At 45.3% G+C, this 25,906-nt stretch overlaps 1 protein-coding gene and 1 pseudogene across 3 annotated transcripts in view; both read right to left on the reverse strand.

Moving 5' to 3' along the window:
- Positions 1 to 25,906, reverse strand: part of LOC308336528 (disco-interacting protein 2 homolog C-like) — a 76,609-nt gene that overhangs the window by 32,345 nt on the left and 18,358 nt on the right. For both annotated transcript variants that reach the window (XM_080793898.1, XM_080793897.1), the window contains 16 exons: positions 20,984 to 21,088; positions 19,435 to 19,560; positions 14,897 to 15,382; positions 13,496 to 13,618; positions 12,261 to 12,407; positions 11,783 to 11,902; positions 9,313 to 9,510; positions 8,023 to 8,114; positions 7,153 to 7,263; positions 4,635 to 4,758; positions 3,431 to 3,540; positions 2,865 to 2,967; positions 2,649 to 2,713; positions 1,787 to 1,880; positions 1,493 to 1,612; positions 210 to 324 (listed from right to left, as the gene is read on the reverse strand). In XM_080793898.1, the coding sequence (XP_080650024.1) occupies positions 210 to 324; positions 1,493 to 1,612; positions 1,787 to 1,880; positions 2,649 to 2,713; positions 2,865 to 2,967; positions 3,431 to 3,540; positions 4,635 to 4,758; positions 7,153 to 7,263; positions 8,023 to 8,114; positions 9,313 to 9,510; positions 11,783 to 11,902; positions 12,261 to 12,407; positions 13,496 to 13,618; positions 14,897 to 15,382; positions 19,435 to 19,560; positions 20,984 to 21,088 (2,239 nt within the window). The remainder of the gene's footprint in view (positions 1 to 209; positions 325 to 1,492; positions 1,613 to 1,786; positions 1,881 to 2,648; positions 2,714 to 2,864; positions 2,968 to 3,430; positions 3,541 to 4,634; positions 4,759 to 7,152; positions 7,264 to 8,022; positions 8,115 to 9,312; positions 9,511 to 11,782; positions 11,903 to 12,260; positions 12,408 to 13,495; positions 13,619 to 14,896; positions 15,383 to 19,434; positions 19,561 to 20,983; positions 21,089 to 25,906) is intronic.
- On the reverse strand, positions 22,645 to 24,288 carry LOC308335983 (7-alpha-hydroxycholest-4-en-3-one 12-alpha-hydroxylase-like; annotated as a pseudogene). Its single transcript has 4 exons — positions 24,259 to 24,288; positions 23,084 to 23,837; positions 22,862 to 22,923; positions 22,645 to 22,660 (listed from the first exon to the last, which is right to left on the reverse strand). The product of its transcript is annotated as a 7-alpha-hydroxycholest-4-en-3-one 12-alpha-hydroxylase-like (transcript).

Consider the following 25,906-nt stretch of genomic DNA (forward strand, 5'->3'; position numbering starts at 1 on the left):
GTCAGCCAGCACATGTTTACCGCAAACATGTTAAACATGGTCACGTGTGCGCACTCGCGCATGCACGCACACGTGCACTCACTCACTCACGCACGCACGCACGCACGCACGCAACACACACACACACTAAAAAGGTGGGTTTTCAAGTTGGATTTAAAAATCTCCAGGTGTGTGTGTGTGTGTGTGTGTGTGTGTGTGTGTGTGTGTACCTCCTGATGGCCACTGTGAGCGCCTCAGGGGAGCTGGCGCACGGGCATATGACATCAGCTCTCAGGCCTTTACTCTGGAACACATTTAGAAAGGCATCGCATGACGAGATGGACCCTGCAGTAGAGGAGAGGAGAGGAGAGGAGAGGAGAGGAGAGGAGAGGAGAGGAGAGGAGAGGAGAGGAGAGGAGAGGAGAGGAGAGGAGAGGAGAGGAGAGGAGAGGAGAGGAGAGGAGAGGAGAGGAGAGGAGAGGAGAGGAGAGGAGAGGAGAGGAGAGGAGAGGAGAGGAGAGGAGAGGAGAAATAGAACTTGAGTCATATGTGAGTCACAGAGTCAGCAAACAGTGAGTCAACAACACAATGAATAAATGAGGACGACTTATTTTACAAATTACTATCGCACTTTCTTCGTTTCATATTTCACTTCATTGATATACAGACAATCCAGCTAATGAAAGTGTAATTGTGTTACCTGAGAGAAGGGTGCCTTTGAATATTAAATGCAGTCTTCTGTCAATCTCTCTGATCAGACAAGAAGATTATGGGACTCATGCAGAGCGATATATAGAACAGAACATGTTCTCTCATTTCTGTTTATATCCAGGATTCTATTTTCTATTTTAGCTAGGTATAAGAAGTAAAAACACATTTAGAGAGTGGTCGAGCGAAGCGAAGGGTCGGGACAAAACGTTTTTTAAGGTAAACCACATTACCATTGTTGCATTGGTGTAGTTTACCTTAAAGATGGAGTGCCGTGATTTTTTTCCACCCTAAAACATGATCATCAGGTCTTATTGTTATATAAGTATAAGTAGTATAAGTATTTGTTAAAATCATGCTTTTATGTGGACACGCCCACCAGTTCATTATGTATGCCTGGTTTGCCTGGTGGGTGGTGATGGGCGGTGATCCACTTGAACTGAAGCAACACCCACAGCTGTAGTTGTATGATAAAGGGGGAGGGGTTGGGCTGATAGTGTGGTGTCACTATATTACTGTTTATTACATTGGCCCATTTGACTGTCAAGGGTTCAGTCTCCAGGAAGAACCCCTAAATACAAAGTAAATACACCATTGCACATAAAAACGACTCCAGGGTGTCTAATGAAGTACTGTCACCTCATAGGCACATAGAAAAATAAAAAAATTAACCCATTTAGACCTGAGGACGATTCTACAAATGTCTTCGGAATCATGACAGTTTTCTGATAAAGTGGTAGAGTCGACGGACATTTGTTGTCACAGATTCAATGGACGGGATCAGAGCGGGCGTGAGGGATCTTACATGGGTTGGAGCCGTCGGCCACCAGCAGCATGCGCAGCGAGCTGAGGTTGATGTCCTTCTGGTCCTTGTGGGCCACCAGGGCCCAGTGCATGTCTCTGGACTTCACACACGCTACCTTGGCTGGGGAGGGACAGGGACACGCACACACGCGCACAAACACGTGTGCACACACACACCCCGCAGAAATTTAAAACATTTAATCTATTTGATGGGACAGGAGAATAGGGTGGTGTGTGTGCGCGTGTGTGTGTGTGTGTGTGTGTGTGTGTGTGTGTGTGCGTGTGTGCGACTGACCTTTGAACTGGCACACCTTCTGGATCCAGGACAGAGGGTTCACCTTCATCAGGGAGTAGGGCACGCTGATCACGTGCATCATGTTCATCACGCTCTGTACAGTGCACACACACACAGACACACAGACACACAGACACACACACACACACACACAGACCATTAACCTTCAACCTGTAACTGAATGTTTCAATCAATCCAATCGATCGGTCTCTGTTGGGTGGAAACCTCACAATTGGCCTCAACAGAGGAGTTTTAATCTAGCGCTCTCTGATAAGGCAGTACCGGTGGGCCCCCCCAGGGGGAAGTCATTTCCTCCCTTTTGTTTACCCTATACACCAATGACTGTGTTAGCTCACAACCCAATCAGTGTGTAGTCAAGTTCTCTGACAACACTGTTATCCTTACAGTCTGAATGCCACATCAGTAGCCATACAACTGGAGTGGACAGGTTTGTAACCTGGTCCTGGTGTGATGAGCATCGCTTACATATGAATGTAAGGAAAACCGAGGAGATTGTAGTGGACAATAGGTGGCCACACCACGATCACCATACTGTTCATTGTACATGGTCATGACATGTGCACATTGCTTGTGAAATGAGCTGGCACTCTCATGTTACATGTATGTGTGCAAAAATACACCAGCGTCTTCATTTTCTCCATAGGCTCAGACTCTTTGGTGTAAGTAGAAGAAACATAATCCATTGTAAGCTATGGTATCACCAGTTGGTTTGGAAACCTAACGGTAAAGTACAAATCTGAGATCCTCAGATTGGCCAAAATGGCAGGGAAGATCATGGGTATGTCGACACCGCCCATCACCCCCCATGAGGTCATCCTTGAGCAGGCTAAGGGGTTCTTACCGTCAGGATGCCGTGCCAAAGGCCCACGTCCTTCTTGAAGTCTAGAACATTCACTATGGTCTCCGCTGGATGTAGAGAGAGAGACACACACACAGGACAGAGTTAGGCTAGAATAATTTTATTGGGGAATAGTGTGTGTGTGTGTGTGTGTGTGTGTGTGTGTGTGTGTGTGTGTGTGTGTGTGTGTGTGTGTGTGTGTGTGTGTGTGTGTTCTACCCTCTGTGTAGCTGCAGGACTGTGTGAGGGCCTGACAGTGCGTGAGCAGAGATATCCTCATGATGGTTACTCCAAGGACACTGCCGTCTTTACATGTCTTATACTGGGGAGTGGAGAGAGAGAGAGAGAGAGAGAGAGAGAGAGAGAGAGAGAGAGAGAGAGAGAGAGAGAGAGAGAGAGATATGATATGCAGTGGTGGGAAAAGTACATCATGTTTTTTTGCAACCCTGCGGCGTCTCACATTGTGTTTAATATGGGATTTCAATGGGTGGGGCGACGTGGTAAAAGTATCAATATTGCAGTACAGAAACATAAGTAATAGTCTGGTAATCAAAATTTGTATTGGCATATTATACTTAAAGTTTAAAAAGTAAAAGTACCCATTCTGAAGAATGTCTCATTTCACAAATTAGCATTATATGTCTACATTTTCTTTTTACATTTTTTTTTAAAGATCTATCCCAGATTCCGTTTTTGGTCAAAACGAGCTTTATTCAAGGGCCAATAACTAAAGAACAGATGATCGCAGTTACAAAACATGAATATTCTCAGTATGTTAGCCATACCTCTATGTAAGCTGTGTCATTGTTTGCATCTTTGATGTGAGGGAACCAGTCTCTGGGAGGCTTAGACAGGTGCTTGGACTCGGTCACAAACCACAGCAACTTGGGCCAGCCTGGACAAACAAAAGGTCACACACACACACACACACACACACACACACACACACACACACACACACACACACACACACACACACACACACACACACACACACACACACACACACACACACACACACACACACACACACACACACACACACACACACACACACACACACACACACACACACACGTTCATATTACGGTACATATTACAGTACAGCCACACACATTTCCCAGGATCAATTCATTGTTTTCATAAAGCTGACAATGGGCTATATGCACACATGCCATTTTGGAAAGAACTTGGGCCCCTTCCCTACTTCCTTCACAGGTGTTACCACTGATACTGTGATGAAGGCTCTGTTCCATTCTGGTCAAACAGAGTCAGGGTGCTGCTATTGTGCAAGTCGGCTCACTGGAAAGACTGCTACCAAATGTCCTTGAGTGGGTTCTTCCAAATGGCCCCGTACGGGTGTGTAACTCTAAGAGTTATGGGGGTCCTTGAAATTAAAAAGTTTGAGAACCAGAACCAGTGCCACTGCACACTAAATGGAACAGAGCCTTAATTAGTATCATGGGAAACACCTGTGAAGGAAGTAATGGAAGCGGCCCGGAAGAGTTATTCTGTGTGCATAGAGCCCATTAATTAACTTGAAACTTCATCCAAGGCCTCTCCTCTATCTCCTCTGTAGGCCTACTTCTCAAAGTGGGTTCCCGGGGAGCCCCCAGAGTCCTCGAGGGGCTCCCCAGAAATATACGGTATGTCAATATAGCATCAAAAACAGACGATCTACAAGCCTATAAGATATTTGCTAAATCAATTTATTTTGATTAAAAAAGACGTCCAAAGACGATCTCGGCGTCGAGAGCCCAAGTCGGTAAAGGTGTCAAATGAGTTCAAAAGACCCACCATGGTCTAGAGAATAGTTAAAGACATGTATTCAAAGAATGAAACTGAAATATCTTTGAATATGATTTGCCTCCTTATACAATTGTAACATTTTATAGCTTATAATGTTTTTCTTTTCTCTCCCCCCTTGCCATGAATAAAGCCTACAAGCTAAAGCCTGTAACGATGTCTCGTTCGTGGGGTTGCTCTGACCTCTGAACTGCGGGATCTCTCCGGTGGCACTCTTGGGCAAGCCCTTGTGACAGGCGTCGCTGGTCAGCGCCACGGTGACGCCACAGCTGCCCAATAGGAAGCCGATTTGCTGACTGCCGGCGTCCTATAGGGCAAGACATGATTAGTTTCACAGTATCCACCTGTTTCCTAAGGAGCTTACTGAGGCTTCACTTCCTCAGTTGTCACAGCCAGTGTTGTCATGTCTGCTTATTATAAGCAACCTTTGGCTTGTTTTTCCTGTAAAGTCGCTTGTAAATATTGGTAGTTGCTTTGTGTTTTTTGGGGCTTGTTTCTAAAGTGTACAGTATAATGTGGGCGTGCTTCCTAATGTTTAAACCAGTGGTTATCACATTTCTTCACATCAAGGAACCTCAGATTATTATGAAATTGTCCACATAGACAATTCCATCTGAAAATATTTTGTCCCAAGCACCCCCAGATCCCAAGATCAATATTCTTGATATTTTTGAAAATAACAGATATACAACCTCACAACGTGCCGCTGTGATAGCCGGTGTAAAGTGTTAAAACATTTGGGCTTGTTCTCATAGACTTGGCCGCTTGTTTCTCTCGCGAAATCTGGTAACACTGGTCACAGTAGCAACAGCAAGAGGAAGAGGAAGTGTTATGCCCACGCCAAGGCTCATGGGACACTGGAAACACGTGGATACAATACTAATAAAGCATAAATATAGAATATATATATAGATATACACTGGAAACAGGTGGATACAATACTAATACGCGTAAATATAAAGCACCGATGTCTGACGTCAATTAGACATCCTACCTGGGTCATGTTTTATACCGGTTCAGAATTTACTTGTTTAATATCGTGTCAAATAAGAAATGTTAAAAACATAACATAAACAAAATGATCCCAGGTGGTTTGACATAATGGCTATGAAGCATCAACTGACGGTGAGAAATTGCTAATGTTGCTGCCGCTGAATTGGTTACAATTTCGGCAGAGCAAATATAGTAAGTGACTGACTATTATAAACGATAACCTCCCCGACAATATCGCTGGGACAGTTTGTTTATTGTTGGACCACAATTCTTATGAGACGACTCTAAGATGATCCAAAGTTATTCTCCATAGAGAAATTACTTTCGTGAGTCAGGGGAGGAACAAGTGACATCAGATAAATATCCTAAAAAAAGGGGTCGTATTACAATCAGGGACTAGACTATTTGACATTCAATGTTAATTTTCCACAAATGAGTCGTCTTATAATCAGAGTCATCTTACATTCTGCACAATACGGTAATTAAATATATTGAAAACATAATAAAAAAATGGTTGATTCTAAGCTTAAAATCATTTTACGCTCTCAAGAGTTAATTTATTTTTAAACATCTGCATTACATAATTCACAAGATGTCTATACCCAATTAGAGAATGTAGAAGAATTGTTATTTTGATCAACGTTTGCCTGTTATCTAGATTAATTGCACCACATCTCTGTACGTCTGTCTGTACGTGTGTGTGTGTACGCCTGTAACCCAAGTAACTCGAGAACCATTCGCACAACGCACCAGGGGAGTCACTCAGAGCCAGTGGTAACCAAGAAGTGAATTTATCCCCACTTTGTATATGTTCCACACACGTTACAATAGGAAACCAATCACTGTAACCCGCAATCAGCGGTGTACTAAAAGCTCTCCATTGAAAGAAATCAGCAATTGCCAACCTTTGGCTCAAATTAAATAGGGCCCTATAGCCCGCCTCTGCTAACTGTGAGAAGCATTTTAGTGCAATTTGATTCATCTGCAGCCCAGAGAAGTTTTTCTATACTGTATGCAATTTTGAACAATCAGGCTTTCTCGTCATATAAGGGCTTTTATGGAAATTGCTCTCAGGAACAGCTTACGCATTCTGTATAACTGTATAATTCCTCCCCCTCTTCAGTCTTCAGTTTCCAAATATGCATTTCCACTTTGTTTACAATTGTCCGCCATTGTTGATTTTCCAAAGCTGGTTATGGAATGGAAACAAGCCTGGGTTTATCTAGCATCAGTATAGAGCATCTCAGTCCCCGCCCCCTTTCGGAACGACGAGGGCACCAGGAAATAATTCCCCATACATTTTTCCCATAGACGTTTCCAAAAGTAGTTATTTAAAGACATTCTGGACCTTGTGAGTGAGGGGCACCTCTATGGGCACCGGCAGTAGGATTACCTTGTGAGTGAGGGGCACCTCTATGGGCACCGGCAGTAGGATTACCTTGTGAGTGAGGGGCACCTCTATGGGCACCGGCAGTAGGATTACCTTGTGAGTGAGGGGCACCTCTATGGGCACCGGCAGTAGGATTACCTTGTGAGTGAGGGGCACCTCTATGGGCACCGGCAGTAGGATTACCTTGCGGGTGAGGGGCACCTCTATGGGCACCGGCAGTAGGATTACCTTGCGGGTGAGGGGCACCTCTATGGGCACCGGCAGTAGGATTACCTTGCGGGTGAGGGGCACCTCTATGGGCACCGGCAGTAGGATTACCTTGCGGGTGAGGGGCACCTCTATGGGCACGGGGACCACCTCGGCCAGCAGACACCCGTAGAAGGCCACCATGAAGGCCACCGGATCGTTGTTGGGAAACACTAGCGCCACCTGGAGGGGGAGGAGGGACGACTATTAGTGGTAATAAATGCATAAAGAGGTGGCAAAGTGAGTTTAATGTCGTTTTAAACGTTGGTTAATGCAATCAGATTTTTCTGATTGGATGCATGGGCTGTAATGGGCAGAAAATAGTTTTTTTTGGCACTTAGTGCAGATGGAGCTTTTACGCAGAGCCTGGGAGTTGATGGTCACTGAAGGGGGCGCTTTTTTTACAGGTGACCGGATTAAGGTTGGTGAGGGGTACGTTAAATCGACCGGATTAAGGTTGGTGAGGGGTACGTTAAATCGACCGGATTAAGGTTGGTGAGGGGTACGTTAAATCGACCGGATTAAGGTTGGTGAGGGGTACGTTAAATCGACCGGATTAAGGTTGGTGAGGGGTACGTTAAATCGACCGGATTAAGGTTGGTGAGGGGTACGTTAAATCGACCAGATTAAGGTTGGTGAGGGGTCCGTTAAAACGACCGGTTTAAGGTTGGTGAGGGGTCCGTTAAAACGACCGGATTAAGGTTGGTGAGGGGTCCGTTAAAACGACCGAATTAAGGTTAGTGAGGGGTCCGTTAAAACAACTGCATTAAGGTTGGTGAGGGGTCCTTTAAAACGACCGGAGATTGGTGAGGGATGCGTTAAAACGACCGGATTAAGGTTGGTGAGGGGTACGTTAAATCGACCAGATTAAGGTTGGTGAGGGGTACGTTAAATCGACCGGACCATGTACAGTATGCATGCAGTAAGGTTACTATCACTCACCCTGTCCCCCGGTCGAACCATGGGCTCCTGTTTACTGCCCAGTTTGTGGAGGATGTTGTAGGCTAGCTTGATACTTCGAGACCACAGCTTTCCTACAGGGGGGAAACACAGGGCATGAGTGTGTGTGCGCGTGCATGTGCGCGTGTGTGCGTGCGTGTGTAACAGATTCATGAAAAAACAACAACACTTTTGACCGCAACAAATAGCATAAGTAGCGATATGCTTCATGGGCTCTATGCTATATGGGGACTGCTGGGGAAACTGGATGACAGGAGCAATTCGGCAAATACACCCCATGCCCCATGGGTGTCAATAGAAGTAGGAAAAAGGCTACATGTTATTTTAGTCCGGACTTGTCCTTTAAAGAAAGTTGTGCCTGTGTGTGTGTGTGTGTGTGTGTGTGTGTGTGTGTGTGTGTGTGTGTGTGTGTCTGTGTGTCTGTGTGCCTGCGTGCGTGCGTGTCTGGTGGGTGTGTATGCACGTGCATGTCTGGTGGGTGTGTATACATGTGTGGTGGGTGTGTACAAAGCCGTTCCACACATGAACATTATGTGGGACATCATGGGAGCAGCGGTGTCTGTCCTCTACCGTGAGGTGACATGTCTCTATCTGGTGCCTCGGGCTCTTACGCTACATCTGTAGTACAAACGTACCATTTCTCCTCACACTGTTTTGTTCACGTGTAATTAAAAAGTGTGAGGGTGACACAAATGTCCTACTGTACCTTTGTGTGGAAAGCTACTTGGTACGTTCATTTGGTACATTTGGTCTTAATGCACAATATAAAAGAATGGCCTGACAAGACTATTTAAAAAAAGAATTAATGTTTGGGGGATTCTTTTTTTCTTAAAAAACCTTGAAAAATCAAAATTTGAGGGATTACTATTATGCGTCACAATTAAGACCTTTAATATGTTGGTGTGATGATAAATGCGAGGCTAAATGGAAAGCTTTGGAAATTAAATCAATCAACATCCCTATTCAGTCTTTAATTGGGAACAAAGACCAGGCTAAGTCATACTATGACATTTTAGACCCATTCACAATATTTACTCTAAATACTTGGTTCAAAGTCGTGAAAGCCCCACCAGAGTGCTCCAGACTTCCCTCTCCAGAGCAGCATTAGTGACTATGAGCTATGAGCTTGTAAATCTGCTATTTTTCAATAGCTAAAGTATAACATAATGCTTAAAAACACCCAAAAGGTGTTCTCGCCCCCGCGCCCCGATAACGGGTTAAAAGCAAAGGTATAAAGGAAAGCTATAACGTGTGTGCGTCGAGTGATTATACCGTATGTGAGCACGTAGAGGGGTTTCCCGGCCGTGTCCAGGCTGGTGAGGCAGGGGGCTTTGGGGGAGATGGTGCCCCAGCGCTGCAGCGCCGCCTCCAGGGACGGCGGCCAGTTGGTGACCACGCCCAGGGCGTCGCCTCGCGCCGGCAGCATCTCGGCCCCCTCCGCCCGGGGCTGCTTGGGGTCCGGCTGCTGCACTGGAGACGGACAAGAGAGGGAGACGGACGAGAGAGGGAGAGAGAGCGCACACACAGGGGGGTCGTCAACGCCATGCTGGTTTGTGGTGGACATTTTTGTCAAAATATATACCCTACTGTGCTGAATATAAGACTAAGCCCTATATCTTGCTAACAACGTGTCGATGTAGATTGGCTAGTTGAACTATTTTTAAATGTATTAAAATAGTAAAAAATGGCAAAATAAGTTTAGGGATATGGGGTAAGGGGTGGCGCAAGATGGAGCCCTACGTTTTTTCCACCAATCGAAATATGCAAAAAACGTGATCGTATTATAATCGGGGATTATAGAGCGTCGCAGTCCCGCCCCCTTTCATGACGACGCCAGGCCCAGGAAATAATTCCCAATGCATTTTTCTCATAGACATTTCAAAAAGTATTTATTTAAAGACCTTTTATAGTAAATACGTGGCATACATATTCTGAATAAAACCTGCAGACTTGACATTCAGTAATTGTGTCTTATGATCAAAATAAGGACATTATAATGATGTGGAGAAAACATAATGTAAAAAGTTTGTCACAGACAAGAGCAAGACGCGGTGAGAGCTTGTAGATAGGCTATTTTCGCTGCGCAACATTTGGTGCTTCCATAGAAGACTTCTATGGAACTTTAATGCATGCATCCACTGCAGCTTTCATCATTTCCCCTGACTCTGTCCGACCATCTGTTCAGCGTTTGGGGCTTTGCGAGATCCCCAGGCCCTGTGTGTGTCCTCGTCAGACATCACGTTAATTTAGTTTGTCAACGTTGCCAGTTGGGAGGTATTAATTGTCCGAGAGCCATATCCTGGAGCAGCTGTTATTCCAAGATGGCACTAACCCTATGCCGATCCTACCGATCCCCTGGAGGTCCAACGCTATGTGACATCAAAGCGCATTCATCCTCATCCAAGCAGCCAGCCACTAGCCAGAGCCATTGATGGAGAGTTATGACAATGAGGGTGCAGAAAACAGCCTGGTCACGTGGTTCATGTACCGTACTCGTTTGTCACTCGTGCGAGCCCATAGACTCCGTAAAAATTCCGGTTCAGTCCTTTGTCACTCTTCGTCAAAATAAGTCTATGTAAAAGACAGAGATGACGTAACTCTCCTTCAATGGCTCTGCATAGCTATCCATTAGCCTGGGCAGCGGGGTTTACGATCCGGTCGGGAGCGGGTGATACCGTGTCATGTAGTCATTGTTTTGTAGTCATTAGGCCCGGAAGCCTCAAACCAGAACTTCCTTTCCCTCAAATGGGAAGAATAATACCTTCCCAATAAAAGCGTGACTCGCTCTCTCGTAGCCTTGCGATGAGAATAGAAGTACCCCGTGGGATAACAACGGTATACAGATGCTAAATCGTCTCTGGAAAGCACACTCACATTTATATCTATTATGTATTTTAGAAATCAGCAAAACTACGCCTTTATTGGGAAGGTATTATTCTTCCGGTTTGAGGGAAAGGAAGCTCTGGTTTGAGGGTTCCGGCATGAGGACTACAAAACAATGACTACAACATGACGTGCAGTAAGTATCATCCGCTCCCGACAGGATCCGCTCCCGACACAGACCAGGCTTTCCTCCGAGGTGGAAAGCCTGGTGACACGAGGTTATAGCTATCCATGCTGATGAATAACTTGAGCTGGATGATTGCTTGGGGATACTGTAGTGCTCTCGTACTCGAGATCGGCCTCGGGTACACATCTCGATGGTCCTTAGGTCTCCAGTGCTCCACTATAATTGAACCTTTATAAATGTTTTTTTACTTATGTCCTCGAACCAAGAGGATCGAGGGTGTATACAGCTTGAGGCATTACCTTTAGTTTGACTCAGTTCCACAGACGATATTGTGAACATAGCAGATCAACAAGCTCACGTTTCCAGGCATTGTGAGCTTGTTAAATCTGCTATGTTCAAAAATGTTTTCATGGTTTGATGCAGAATTGGCCTTATTTCATTTCATTTTTATTTAGGTGTTAAAGGGGTCTGGGGTGCCCGCTGGCCAAGTGGTCCAGGCTTTGGCCTGACAGCGTGTTGCGTGTTCGAGTCCCATTCATGACGTCCTTGTCTCTCCCCTTATATCTCTCTCTCTCTCTCTCTCTCCCTCTTTCCTGTCAATCTCAGACAGACAGACAGACAGACAGACAGACAGACAGACAGACAGACAGACAGACAGACAGACAGACAGACAGACAGACAGACAGACAGACAGACAGACAGACAGACAGGCAGACAGGCAGGCAGACAGACCTTCTAGAAGCTCGTCAAAGTCGTCCACAAAGAACTCCCTCAGCGGGGGTCTGCGAGGCATCTTCAGCGTGGTCACCAGCTGCTGGATCTTTGCAGACACACGGCTGCTGACTGGCACACCTGGAAAACACATGCGCGCACACACATATACACAGTGAGTTCCAGAATCTATAATATTTGGCAACTTTCTCAGGAGGAAATGGAATTTGACAATTATGTTCACTCTACTGTAAAACAGATAGGATGTTTTGTTTATAGTTTTGTTTTTACACAAGCAAGTACATTTACTCAAGTACAGTTAGTACTTAACTCATTCCTCACCACGTGTTACACACGTGTTAAGTGTTTTTCATTAAAGCCAAGAGCGCTAATGACGTGTTTTACTTGATTTTTTTCTTTTTTTTGCGCAGTCGCGCGCACAGCCGCACACACACACACACACACACACACACACACACTCTTAGAGTTAAGGGCCTACCGTCCCCGGTCTCCATGCGCTCTGCGTTGCCATACTTCTGCGTGTTCCTGGCAATAGTTCCCATGTTGGACATGTGGTGGCGCTCCGGGCGAGAGTGGGAGGAGTCCGACGAGTAGCCAGTCACATCGGGAGGGGCTGAATGGTTCTCTGTAGGGAGAGGGAGAGAGAGAGAGAGAGAGTGACTACAAAACCAGTGGTATAAAGTAACCAAGTACCTTTCCTCTAGTAATTACTGCTAATATGACAACTTTGCCTTAAAACATTATACGGATATATACAGGATAAGGATATATCCGGAGGGGAGGAGCTACGCATAACAAAAAATACATCGCATGGATGCACCTGGGACGTATCCTCAGTGATGTATCCTGAGATCAACGGGGTTTCGGGTCTACCAACATCATACCAATCACTCAGCCCCAGCCAGGGTTGATCAAATCCCGATTTACGTCCCAGTAGCTACCCTCGATCAGTCCATTAGGGAATGAGCAAGGCCACACAATCCGTTGCTCCGGAACTACTCTGCCGGGACAGGGAGAACCAGATTCTGGCGCGTGGAAGGACTAGGTTCTGTGGATTGACTCCTGTCCGGGCCCCTCCTACGTCTCACCAGGATTATAATGGCCCTCCTAAAGGCCTCACCGAGGTTTGTTGGGCTTCCTCCTCACGGAGGACACAGGCTGGGGCAGTAACCCATACTGATCACCTGGGTTCCGTCTACATTCAGGCTGTCACCCGTCTCTCCGGTGGTCACCAGACTATACCTTGGCTTGAATCATGAACTCTAGACCTTGAACTAGTGATCTGTGAGACTCATGAACTGAAATTATGAACATGAGCTGTGACACTGTGAACTGTTTCTTTTCAATGCTGTTTATAGTGCTGCTGTTTTTTTTATGTGCACTCGCAATAGCGTGTATGGCATGCACGTGACATCATCAGGAAAGCCTACTGACCAGCAAAAAACGACTTTCTGGCCTTGACTGCCCATACATCCAAACAGAAAAGTCTGATTGAGTTAAACAACATTAAACTCATTTTGTCACTCACTTTATGCACGATATAGAGAGTATCTCTATATCAGTGTGTGGTGCAAACTCTTTTTTGCACTTTAGGTTTAATGTTTATAAATTGTTGAAACTCCTTGAGCCTCGATGCGATTTCCAAGTTATAATATATAGAGATGAAGAGGTTTGTGGCCGACAGACAGCGATGATAACAAACATGGTGCCTACCGTCAGACTCCAGCGGCGGGGGCCACAGCATGTCAGAGCCAAACTCACAGGAGCGCCTGAGGGAGCCTCCGTTCTCCGCCACGCTCAGAGCACCCTTCCTCTTCAGAGACAGGTGGCCTATACCTGCAAAGGGACATGTAGGGTTAATACTCTTTTCAAACATTCTGTTCGGGCCGGTGCTTTCACAAAGTGGGAACCCCCGGGGGTCCTAGAGGAGGTTCCAGGGGGTTCCCCAGCTAAGTTAGTTAATATAGCATCAATATAGATAGAGGGTATGCACGTTGCACATGACATCATCATCATACCCGGACGTTAGGCGGGAACGCCTGCTGAGTGGCAAAAACTACTTTCTGGCCTCGACAGCCCATACATCCAAACAGAAAACTGATTGCACTAAACAACGTTAAACTCACTTTGCCACTCGATTTGCCATTCACTTTATGCATACTCTCTATGGCCTCACTATGTATTTTCCTTTCCTTTTTTTTATGAATAAAATGTAATTCTGTCCAATCTGTATGGTAGAATACGCTAATACAATAACTTATACAATAGCGGTGGTTGTATTTTGTCCCCCTGCTCTTCTATTGGGACGTTTAGACCGTGTCAAATGTCATGTCTCACCTAGACACAGGAACTGGCACATCTTTTAACTGAATCCCCCCCGAGCAAGCTAGCAGGCCAGCTCTATTAGCTCATTGTTTAAAATGTCAGCACTTGAGCAGGAAACCGGGTTCAAATCCCTGGTAGAAGAGGAAGGTTACATAGTGCAGCTTCACCCATTTTATCCCTTCTACAACATTGGCTATTTGAAAACAGCTCACACTTCACTGTCGCATAGTGAAGTGTCGTGAGCTTGGAGATCGGCTATTTTCAAGAAGATCTTGAAATATCCGCAACCAAATGCCTATTAATGTGGGGAGTCCTTGACATGAAAAAGATTGAGAACCACTAGATGTTCAGCACAGGGGAGCGAGATAGGACATAGGAGGGTGCAGAGAGGACATATCCCGCCAGACAGGCCAGCCACGTGTGTGCGCTGAATTCAAACTGGCGTTGCCATGACTACGTCTATGACCTCTGGCGGCGTCACCAAGGTGGCCCACATACACGTCTAATAGAGGCCGACCGATGGCACGTTTTTGGGGGGCCGATGGCGAGCCCCATTTTGGGGTTGTATATACCACCCCCGAACAGTCACTTTTGTTTGTATTTGTCTGTATCTATATATTTTGTCAAATTGTGTTCGTTCAATACATTTGAAACACTGGAAATCCATCCGGCCCGACACTCAAGCCGATGTTTGTAAGGCTGGGACTAATGCCACTGTACTAAGAAAGAAATACAGAAAGAAATGCAGAAAGAAAGAAAGAAGGAAGGTGAAGGCGACAGAAGGTTTACCGTGGTGCGACTGCGACAGCAGGCTGTGCGGGTGGTGGTGGTGGGCCTGGCTGAGGTGAAAGTGCGACAGGTGGTGGTGCGCCGCCGCGGCCGAGGAGGCGTGCGGCTGCAGCAGGTGCGCGGTGGCGGCGGCGTGCGAGGAGATGTGCGCGTGCGCCAGGTTGTCGGCCAGGCGCCCCGCGTTGCCGCTGCCGCCGCTCTGCGTCGACGACGAGGACGAGGAGGTGGAGCCCAGGTGGGCCCCCCCGGGGCCCCCGCCGCCTCCCAGGCCCAGGCCCTGCAGTCCCAGGCTGCCCGGGTGGTGTTGGTGGTGGTGGTGGTGGTGGTGGTGCTGGTGGTGGGGTCCCCCGAGGGGGACCCCGCCTCGGCTCATCCAGTGCTCCGCCACGGACATGTCGTCGCCGCCCGGGCCCCCCGGCTCCTCGTCGTCGTCCTCGTCGACGTCGGAGCCCTCCGATGACGAGTCCGAGCACAGAGGAGACAGGCCTGGAGGGTGGAGGAGGAGAGGGAGGAGAGAGGGGTCGACGTGTACAGGGGTTATAAACAGGCCTCGTTTGAACGAGGACATGGAACAAGGACACTCACGACCTACGAGTACCAGATGTCCTCCCTTTGCGTGGGACAGGCGTCAGCCACAAATTAGCATTTAAAAAACAATCCGACGCGCCAGAACGGACCCAAGGTCCGACATGCGGAAATCACCCGTCACTCCCGACAATGCGTTGCGCCGTGCTTGCGGTTATTGTTAGGTTAGGGTTTTGGGTGGGGTGTCGGTCTAATGACAGTCAGATCAATACTATGACAGAACTAAAGCCTGTACCCAAGAAAAACAATCGTGCAGTTATTTTTCCACCAGTGCGGAAGGAAAGCAGCACGACATGTCATTATGTTCTCTCTCTATCATACACACCCACGTCGACCTTCCTTCACCTTTATGTCGGATTTCTTCCACACAAATGTCTCTCTGTGATTCCTCGCCGTAATTATGTCAGTCGCGACGAGAGAGGAACTCATCGTCTACCAATTGCTGTCATGCAAACGTCTCTGTAATTGTGTTAATCGTGTCAGTCTAGGCTCTAATTATGGCTATACGTCGGTGTGAATGTGTGTGAGCGTTAACCACTTAAAGCGTGTTGTGGTTGAGGGCTTCATGCTCTCAACCACAACACCACTAGTACACCACCAGAGATACACAGATCCCCCATTACTATTCATGGTGAACAGAACAACCAGGTATGTTCGTACAAATACCTAGGAGTAGAAATAGACATGTCATGGAAAGATCAGATTGATTGAGTGTGTGAGAAAACAAAGCAAAGAATCTACTTCCTTCGCCGTCTAAGATCCTTCGGTGATGGTAGACAGATTCTTCTTTTGTTCTTCACTTCTGTTATTATGAGTGTTCTTCAGTACTGTAGCACCACCTGGTATGGATGTTTGTCTGCAGCCCTAAAGTCACAACTGCTGCAACAACTGAACAGATTGTTGGACAATCTCTTCAGAAACTTTATACATCCACGTATGATAACAGCAACCTAAGGTTAGCAAGGAATGGTCTACTACTCTATAGCGACGGAAGATACAGGGATTATTTTGAGGATTTAACCTTTTTTCCACTCATCTCCATGGAGACTGGGAAGCGGCGGCCGTGCTACAAGCCAGAAGATGCATATTACAATATACGTTGCTTTTGTCTGATCGGAGAAGACGAGTGCAGAAACCGAACCAAACCTTCAGCCACTTCATGTTGGCTTTCATACTAGATCCTGCTAGATCTGCAGTCAAAGATTGTTGGACAACCACTTCAGAAACGTTATACATCCACGTATGATAACAGCATCCTACGGTTAGCAAGGAATATCACCTCTAATACTAACCATGTGGTGTATGGTGAATATTTGAGGCTTAATCAGGAGTTGTAGTAGCCATTTGGTAATCTACGCGGTGGACATTGCTCTTGTCTTCATGTCTTTATGTATGTAATATTGTTTTGTTCTGTGTCAAATGTGTGTATATGTGTTTCTGCAGACAAATTTCAGTGTGAACTGACAATAAAGTACCATATCATATCATGCTAGTTTTCTACGTTTTCGCTCCACATCAAATAATATATACGCTGAAAATCGCAGATCTACAAGCTCTCAGAGAGAGCTCCAAGAGAGAGCTTGTAGATCTGCTATTTTGTGCGAAGGTTCCCCCCCCCTGAATATGGATGCTGGGGTTGCGCAGACCTACAAGTTCACAACGCGTAGCAGAAGCAACGCCTTTTAAAACACAATCTATGCCAAACTCGAGAAATATAAACCTCCCCTTTGCCAAACACGAGAACACAATAAATGTGTTAAAAGAGTATTAATCCAAAATTAATACGATTACATTTACCGTATTTTAGCTTCCCCTCGCTAGGTAACGCTTGATTCTATGGAGTGACGTTATAAAAATCCCAAAACTCTGTGCACGCGCACACGTTCTTTAGCTGTGTTGATATGAGGTGAGGGAAGGTTAGGAGCTCAATAAAAAATGATCACGACGTCCCGGTTAGCATATTGGCGCTTCTAACACTAGCAAAGGTGATCCACTGCGGCACGAAAATGGCCGATTACTACTTCCGGTTCACAGGGTCTTCTTCGCTGCCTTTTTCGTGCATTCTGTTGGCACTGACTGCAGAGCACTGGAGTCAATGGCGGCATGGAATCGTTAAGGCTCCACTGATTTGGGTGGGCGGGGGACTTCTAACTATACTGTCAATAGACCCACAATAGACCCACAACACGACGACCTTCTAAAACCTCGTCTTTCCCAAACCACAGTGCGTGGGTGCTGTTGTTACCGTAGCATTATGCTGAATTGCTTATAATCGCTTTTGCTTTTTTTAAACTTCTTCATCCGCCTAATGCAGTTCGCTTTGAGCCAAAGGTTCAACATGTACCTCATTGTGTGTGTGTGTGTGTGTGTGTGTGTGTGTGTGTGTGTGTGTGTGTGCGTGCGTGCGTGGACTCTCTTACCAATTCTGTGGCATTCTCTGGAGCTATCATTTTTTTCCCCCTTTTTTGTATCTTTTTTTTTTTTTGGGCTCAGCATCTAAACGGCTGAGAGGAGCAGACACGAGCATTACAACGTAATCCTCCCCGGGCACGGGGCAGGCTTTTGTGGGGTCGGTATTTTGGGCTTAGTAAGATGGAATTCAATTGAAATAACCACTGTGTGTCTGTCTCCTCGTGTGTGTGTGTGTGTGCATGTGCATGTGCACGTGTGCGTGTGCGTGTGTGCGTGTGTGTGTGTGTGTGTGTGTGCACGCTGTAGGGGTGGATATCGCAATTTTTAATGCCACATTATTTTTCGAACCTTAAATCGATTTGAAGGTTTCCGAATCTTTTTGGTGTTTTTTCATGTCAAAAAGACTGACTGACGTGGAGAAAAAATTGTAATACCGAATCGCAATAACCGCAATATAATTAAGAATCGCAATATAAATCAAATTGGCAGATATCAAGATCGTATCATTGAATCGTCCCATTCATAGTGTAATTGTGTGCGTGTGTGAGTGCGATTATAGAAAGTAATACTATTTGCCATTATGCCGTATTATTTTCACATCAAAGCTGGACTTACTGAAATGCTACAGTATGGTCACATAAATCTCCTCAGGAGGAACTCTTTTGTCATCTTAGTTTGCAATGTTGTGATCTTTAACCCTGTAAGACCCGGATTAATTTCTACTTGCAAAAAAAAGATTTCAACCTTACTACTACTTTGTACTACTAGGAATTAGGTTAAAAATTTTGAAGTTTGATGAAAATGTTATGCACATTATATAATAATTATATACCGGTAATAATATAATAAATTAATAATTTACATTTGGGGGATATCTTTCACAATAATGAATAAAACATGTTCTAGACATTCTAATGATCACAAAAAAACATATATTACAATTATTTTACTTACTTTTATTAGGGTTAAAGGTCAAAAGTCATACGTTAAAAAAAATTCAAAATTGCACAGAGTCCAGACATTTGTGTGAATTTCAGCCTCTGTGGGGGGTATTTATATGCAAATATCATGACCAATGGCATTGCATTGGCATTGCAATGAACATCACTGATGACGTTTAGGTGAAAAAAGAACAGAAAGAAATAATAATAATTAAGTAATTAATTAAAATATAATTGTTGCTATAAAGCAATGCTGTGTCTTAGAGGGTTAAAAGGTGGCTTGTCGAACATGCAAGGCATTTGTTGTATGCTAGGTAGGAATGGTTTTCTTTTGCAGTTTGCTAAGCGAAACGTAATTGGGCAAAAGGGATGCTTGGATTTCAGAAGTCAAGGAAAGGGGGTATTGAAGCCAAAAAACACGGGTACATATCATCACTGTCGGGCATAAACTCCACATTCTGAAGGTTTTTCTCCCTCAAGTAAAGCCCTACTTGATCACACTATACAGCATCACACAAAAGTAGCAGATCCGCGAGCTCTCAGTTGACGTTGACTCACTGAAAAGCAAATACGTGCCGCATAACGACGTGTGCGACTCACCTGGAGGCGTGTACGCGTCCATGGACGTCTGCACCACCAGCGAGCGTCTCTTCGAGGGCATGGGCACGGCTACCTTCCTCTCCACATGGCGTGCCAACACCGCCTGCACCGCCTCCGTGTGCACGTCTGAGAGGTGAACAGAGGCGTGTGTGTGTGTGTGTGTGTGTGTGTGGGGGGGGGGGGGGGGGGTATAAACATAGAAAGGCAGAGAGAGGGAGGGAGGGGGCGGTTGGAGTGGGGGAGATAAGAGGAGGGAAGACCTTTAATAAAACATAACAATATGCAACAGGCCCAAGAATAATCCCTTTTGTTCATGCACACGCACAGCCACAGAGAGAGATTACTCAAAAGCAAAGTGAAAAATAGAACACAGACATTAATTGAGAGTGGCTGACAATTGGACTATGTTACCATCAGATAAAATTTAAAAAAATGTGTCTGTCCGTTGGAGAAGAAAACCATCAAAACAATGTGACATTTTTGTTGAGAAGTGTTGAGAAGAGGATACGTTCCCCATGCATCCTCTTTCCCTTCACGCTTCAATTTGCTTCTTTTTCTTTTTTCTTTATTTGGTGGAAATATATCTCTGCTGTCGATCTAGATCCAGACTCTAGATCGGATACGGAAACGCTACACACTTGTCTGTACGTGTGAATTATTGGATGCGGAAGGGCAGTCATCTAGCAATGTTAGTTTAACCCATTTAGGCCTGACGTCGAAATTTAAAAAAAAGTCTTCTGAAAGAATATAAATGTTACATTTTCAAAGATTTGTGCCGCATTTTCACGATTTTTCAAAAATAGCAGACCTACAAGCTTGTAGCGCGCCACTCGTAGCTTGTAGATCTGCTATTTTTCAATAGCTAAAGCATAACATAACATAATGCTAACACCAAAAGGGGTTCCCACCCCAAAATGGGTTAAACTTGTTGTCCTGATGTTCAGTGGGCATTAGATTGCATTGAAATGCATTGGCACATTTTGGCCTCACATGGTTTATTAATTCATACACAGCAAAAATCTTAGTCTTCATTTAATTCAAATTGAGTGTATAATTGGAACAAAATGGACCCATCATGTCATGACTGGCACTGCAGTGCCATACACATACAGTATCGTTGCTGTCGGGGGGACACCACCTAACTACATTTTTTTATTGTTTTATTTTGTTTTAAATTTGTGACTCTTTTTGATGCAGAGACAGTCGTGGTTCTTTTTCCCTTTTTTTAATCCAAAATGAGTTAGCACAGGCAGACTCTTCACATACAGAGCATGTCTGAAATAAATGTCAGAGCTTAAAATCGACATGTAAATATGAAATAAATGCTTAAACATGTAGCTAGGGTTAATGTTAGAGTCCACAGAAGTGAACCTTCCAAGCCTGTTTTCTCAACTCACTGTTTTCTGCAAGACATTACTCTATAAGCCAGATCTCTATAAGCCGGAATCTCAGATTCCCTGCTTTCATATGACATGAAAAAAAGGAGAAACAAAATGAACTGATCCACTTGCAACAGCTGGTACACATTCCCATAATGCAGTTCCAGTACCTGATCTGTAGCGCTCGTCCCGCGTGCCAGAGGTGCGTCGTCGATGGAAGCGCGCTGCAGAGGGGGGGCCGTGGGGGGGCCTGTGAGACATGGGCCCTTCCATACCTGCACAGAGAGAGGCACGCACACACATATACACACAGATAATAGGCAGATGGACAACACAAGACACGGACAGACAGACAGACACGCACACACACGCACACACGCATACATACGCACACACACACACACACACACACACACACACACACACACACACACACACACACACACACACACACACACACACACACGCGCACACACACGCACACATATCACGAATCGATAGATACATTGCAGGGAAAGTCATCAAAGTTCAAGGGCTGTCAAATGAAAATGGAGATGATTGCATTTCAGGAGAGAGATTTTATGACTTCCAAAACAAAATAAATAAATAAAACAAACAAAACATCATTACTGGGACCCTGACGAAGGCTGAATGCCGAAACGCGTTGGTCCTTTTTGTAATGTTCTTTGCCATCATGCCTTAACTCTTAAATAAAAAAGGCTTTTTTTCTCCACCTCACTGGAACAGAGTGCCTTGGATCCTCTTCTTTAATGTTATGATTTAACCTTTGACCTCGCCAACAAGCACCTGTATTCAGTTCAACATACAAAGGACCACGGCAGCGCTCCCTTCCTCTATTCAACATCATTACTAGATTGTTGCATTTACAACAGGGGCCTATAGGAAGCTTAGCTAGCTCATAGTTATCTATCATGTCATTGACTGTAGAAGTCCGCCTACATGCTGTGCATTTGTCCTACATCCATCCTCCTTTGGTTCTGCACACAATTATTTTTCCAAGGTTACACAATAAAACTAAATGTATTCACTTTAACACGAAACTGTCCTCCAACTATACAAAACAGTCCTTATTAATTCCCACAGCCTTTTCCAAACTACTCCTCTGTTGAGCAAGTTGTGCCGTAAAACCGTGAGACATGTGCAAAAGCTGCACATTCAAATCACCAGGGGTGAATTCACAAACAATGGATTTGCGCCCAAAAATGGAACCAGGAATTGCACCAGGAATTGCCAGTCAATCGCACCCCATCTGCCCCGTCTTAAGGGCGACTGCCCATAGATCCGAAGTCCCGTTAGTCCGAACATGCAACATGCACTGCTCCCGTGCTTGCGGTTTTGTTTTGCGTTTGATTGTAATAATCCATGTGACAAAGTATAGTCTAATGCAGTGGTTCCCAAATTGTGGCTCAACAGTAAACAAACAAACATAGATTATTATAAGTCTTAAAGACTTTCAAGAACATTTTAATCCCTCTAAGATGAATTACTAGTTTACTACCATTACTAAAGTATCCAACAAACTATAGTACTATACTGTGAAAAATGATTTCAAACCTTTAAGGGTCCATTTGGAACCGCACTTTGAGAACCACTCTTCTAGATTTGTTTAGTCTTGGTATATCGGGTCTGTACACGCCACGGTATCAACCGATATTCAAGTTATGGAATCGTATCGGGAAGGAAAGAAAACATTGTAAAACAAAGCCAATAGAAAGACTGACAGTATCAATATTGTTGAGTGCCGAACCTCAAATAGCCTACACAGACCATGAGGGTTCTTGGATTTTAACCAATAATATGGTTAAAATCCTTAGAACCCTGATGTTCTGTGAACGTTAATAGAATTAACAGCGTCAAGCACACACTTGCTGCGTCATCATAGATTATGCACAGTCCATAGGCTTGCTGCAAGGCTGTTGGATGCTTGGATACAGCAGACTGGAAGCTTGTGTACACAATGACAGTATGAAATGCAAATTAAGTGTCACACTCTTGCCCGAGTGTGCCATCCCCGACTTTGCCCTGACTTTGCCCTGACCGACTGGCTGATTGTGAGACTGTGTCCACCTGTGCTTCTAAGCTGAAGAGACTTTGGTTAATGAGTATGGAGGTATATTAGGGACTCTGTGTTATTGGTTAGGTTGCTCGATTATATTGCTGTGTTTCCCGAGATATTGGATGTTATGTTATATTGCCCTGGGAGGGCTTTCTGAGTTAATTAAAAGGAGTGTTTTAGTGCAAGTCGTTGCCTGGGTTATTCTGCATAAGGGTCCAATCTCCTCATCTGGATTTTTCAGCTCAAAATCAAAGTATATCAACGTGAGGAAAATGAAATGCTTCAGCATGTTGGTGGCAAAGAATCGCCCGGGACACATGGTGACCCCAGCTCCCCACGGCAAGTTATAATACTTCAGCTTCTTCCCTGCTTTGTAAAAATCTATTTTCCTGCTCCCATCTGGGTTTAGAAAGCGGTCATATTTGAATGAAAGGGGCTCGGGGTATACCTCTGGGTCTGTCTGAACAGCTGTGTAAGGGAAAAGATCCAACTATGTCACCCTCACGAATGGCGTACTCGCGTCCATCCGCCATCTTCAGGTTCATGTCCTGAAGCACAGCTCTGTATAGTAGAGGTGTGCCAGACAGTCGGAGGGTCTCCTCTCCTCCAATATCGCGTCCGTCCAGGACTGGTGTTCTCATCAGCATGTCTCGGGTCAGGTCGATGAGAGGGCCACTGCGCTTTACTTCTTGCCCGGTTTCTCGCAGAACCTCCTTTACCTCTGCCTCGACGGCCTTCATGGCCTCGGGATGCTTCATGAGGTAGAGGAGCAGCCAAAAGGCGCCGGGTCCTGTGTTGCTCTGGGATGCCCACAAGAGGACTAACAATAACCAGGCTTGCATAGACTCCTTCATCCCATGCTCCTCATTCAGTTGTTGCTGTTCCCGCACCCAGCCGCTGATATTGTCCTTAGCCTTGAACAGTTCCAACAGCCTCTCTGCCTCCCTCTTCTCGTGTGGGGGGAGGGATTATGTCAGTGTAAACGTTATCTTGCGGCCACACAACCCACTATTCATTTTGCCGACAATGGAAAGTGCCTCTTCAAATCACCCATAATGTGAATTCTGTTTGATAAAAGAATGCGCTCCTGACTCTGAGACGGTGAGACCCGAGTTGGAGCTGCCTCGGCTTGAGTCATGTTGACTCTGAGACGGTGAGACCCGAGTTGGAGCTGCCTCGGCTTGAATCATGTTGACTCTGAGACGGTGAGACCTGAGTTGGAGCTGCCTCGGCTTGAATCATGTTGACTCTGAGACAGTGAGACCTGAGTTGGAGCTGCCTCGGCTTGAGTCATGTTGACTCTGAGACAGTGAGACCTGAGTTGGAGCTGCCTCGGCTTGAGTCATGTTGACTCTGAGACAGTGAGACCTGAGTTGGAGCTGCCTCGGCTTGAGTCATGTTGACTCTGAGACGGTGAGACCTGAGTTGGAGCTGCCTCGGCTTGAGTCATGTTGCACAACATTCACAGCTCAGAGGTCTCGTTCTGTCTTAATTCTCCACAAATCTTTGTTATTGGAATTTTACTATAATCAGTGTCAATTCCTTGTGCTTATTGTGTTTAATTGTCTAGTCAAAGAAGTTATTAGATTTGCACGAGTGAGGCTGTGTTGGAGCTACTGGACACAAAACAACCAGTTTGTCAGTCACAGAATGGGCTCAGTTCACTTTGGCTATGGTGTGTGCAAAAAATTACCGGATACAGTAGGCGGGCTACAAAAAATGTAATTCAATAATGTGGTTAAAGACCGCTTTGAAACACGTGGTTTTCTATGCATTTTGGGAGGTGTAGCGTGGCACTGGTCCGACCACTCATTAGCCTGACCGCAAACCACAAACACAAAATGTTGACATGAAAATGGGGGGGTTTGACCCTCGGCAAGAAGGTGTCCCTTATGTAAATCTCTGGGAGTCCCGGGAAGAACTCCAAGCCACTTTCACCCCTGCAACCAACTCTCTGAGACTAAGAACTTTCACTCTACTACTCGTAGTAGTCTGTACTGTAGTGAAAGTTAATTGCAATTGCATTGTTTGAAACTCAAAGCCAATGTGACAGCTGTGTAAGTGAACGCGCACATGCACGCCTGCGCAACTGGCTGTGTCCATCATTGAGTCATGTTTTGTGCAATGTGGCCCTCACCCAAACACGACATCCACGTTTCGACTTTTAACCCTGGCGTTTGTGAGTTGGAGGCATTTTTGTAATGGCTTATTTGCATATAAAAAGGTTTGTGTTAATTGTACGCATAATTACAATCAACATGCAAAATAGCACCAGAGCAGCGAGAGATGCTGTTTGCCTTGGCAGTGCAATTAGGAGTGCTTTTCAGCCTTTTCCAGGTGCTTTGAGAATTTCTCGAGTTTATGTTTGTCTTATTTGCTCAAGTTTAGCAGCCACACAAACCTTTCAGAGTAAAATAAATTACATTGGTAACTTCTTTGATGCACGTCACGAAAACACTCAGAGGAACCAGGCCCAAGCTGAACTCTAGGGAGTCCTGACCTACATTCACTAGTGAGTGAACAGTACAGTATATACACTGTATATAAATGATTGAATGTAAAGGTTTTGTAGCAATTTGTAGCAATTGTAGAAATATTAGACGTTAATTGTCAAATGTTCAAGCATGGTCTATCATGTATGCTTTGCATTACTTAATCGCCCACTGCCGAGATCGTCTTTTGACGTATTTTTAAGTCTGGAGTCTCAGCCAACCACGCCCCCAGACTTCCATTGAAGTGAATAGCGGGGGGGGCGGGCCTGTCACTCTTCATACGCTCTCTAGATATACTGTACATTATAACTCTATGGTCTCAACCCAGAGTCTGTAACGTCTCAGAAAAGGGGGACGGATGCACAACGGAGAACGCTTGTTTCAAGCTCACAATGCGTCGCAAGAGCTTGTAGATCGGCTATTTTCAAATTGCCGAAATATACATAGGGCTGAAGTGGGTAATGCATGTCAACATCATGCATGATCAAAATCTACAAAGTATAACTACCGGTAGTAACTGAAGT

The sequence above is a fragment of the Protomyctophum bolini genome (genome assembly GCF_963924005.1).
Source record: "Protomyctophum bolini genome assembly, chromosome: 21".
NCBI lineage: Eukaryota > Metazoa > Chordata > Actinopteri > Myctophiformes > Myctophidae > Protomyctophum > Protomyctophum bolini.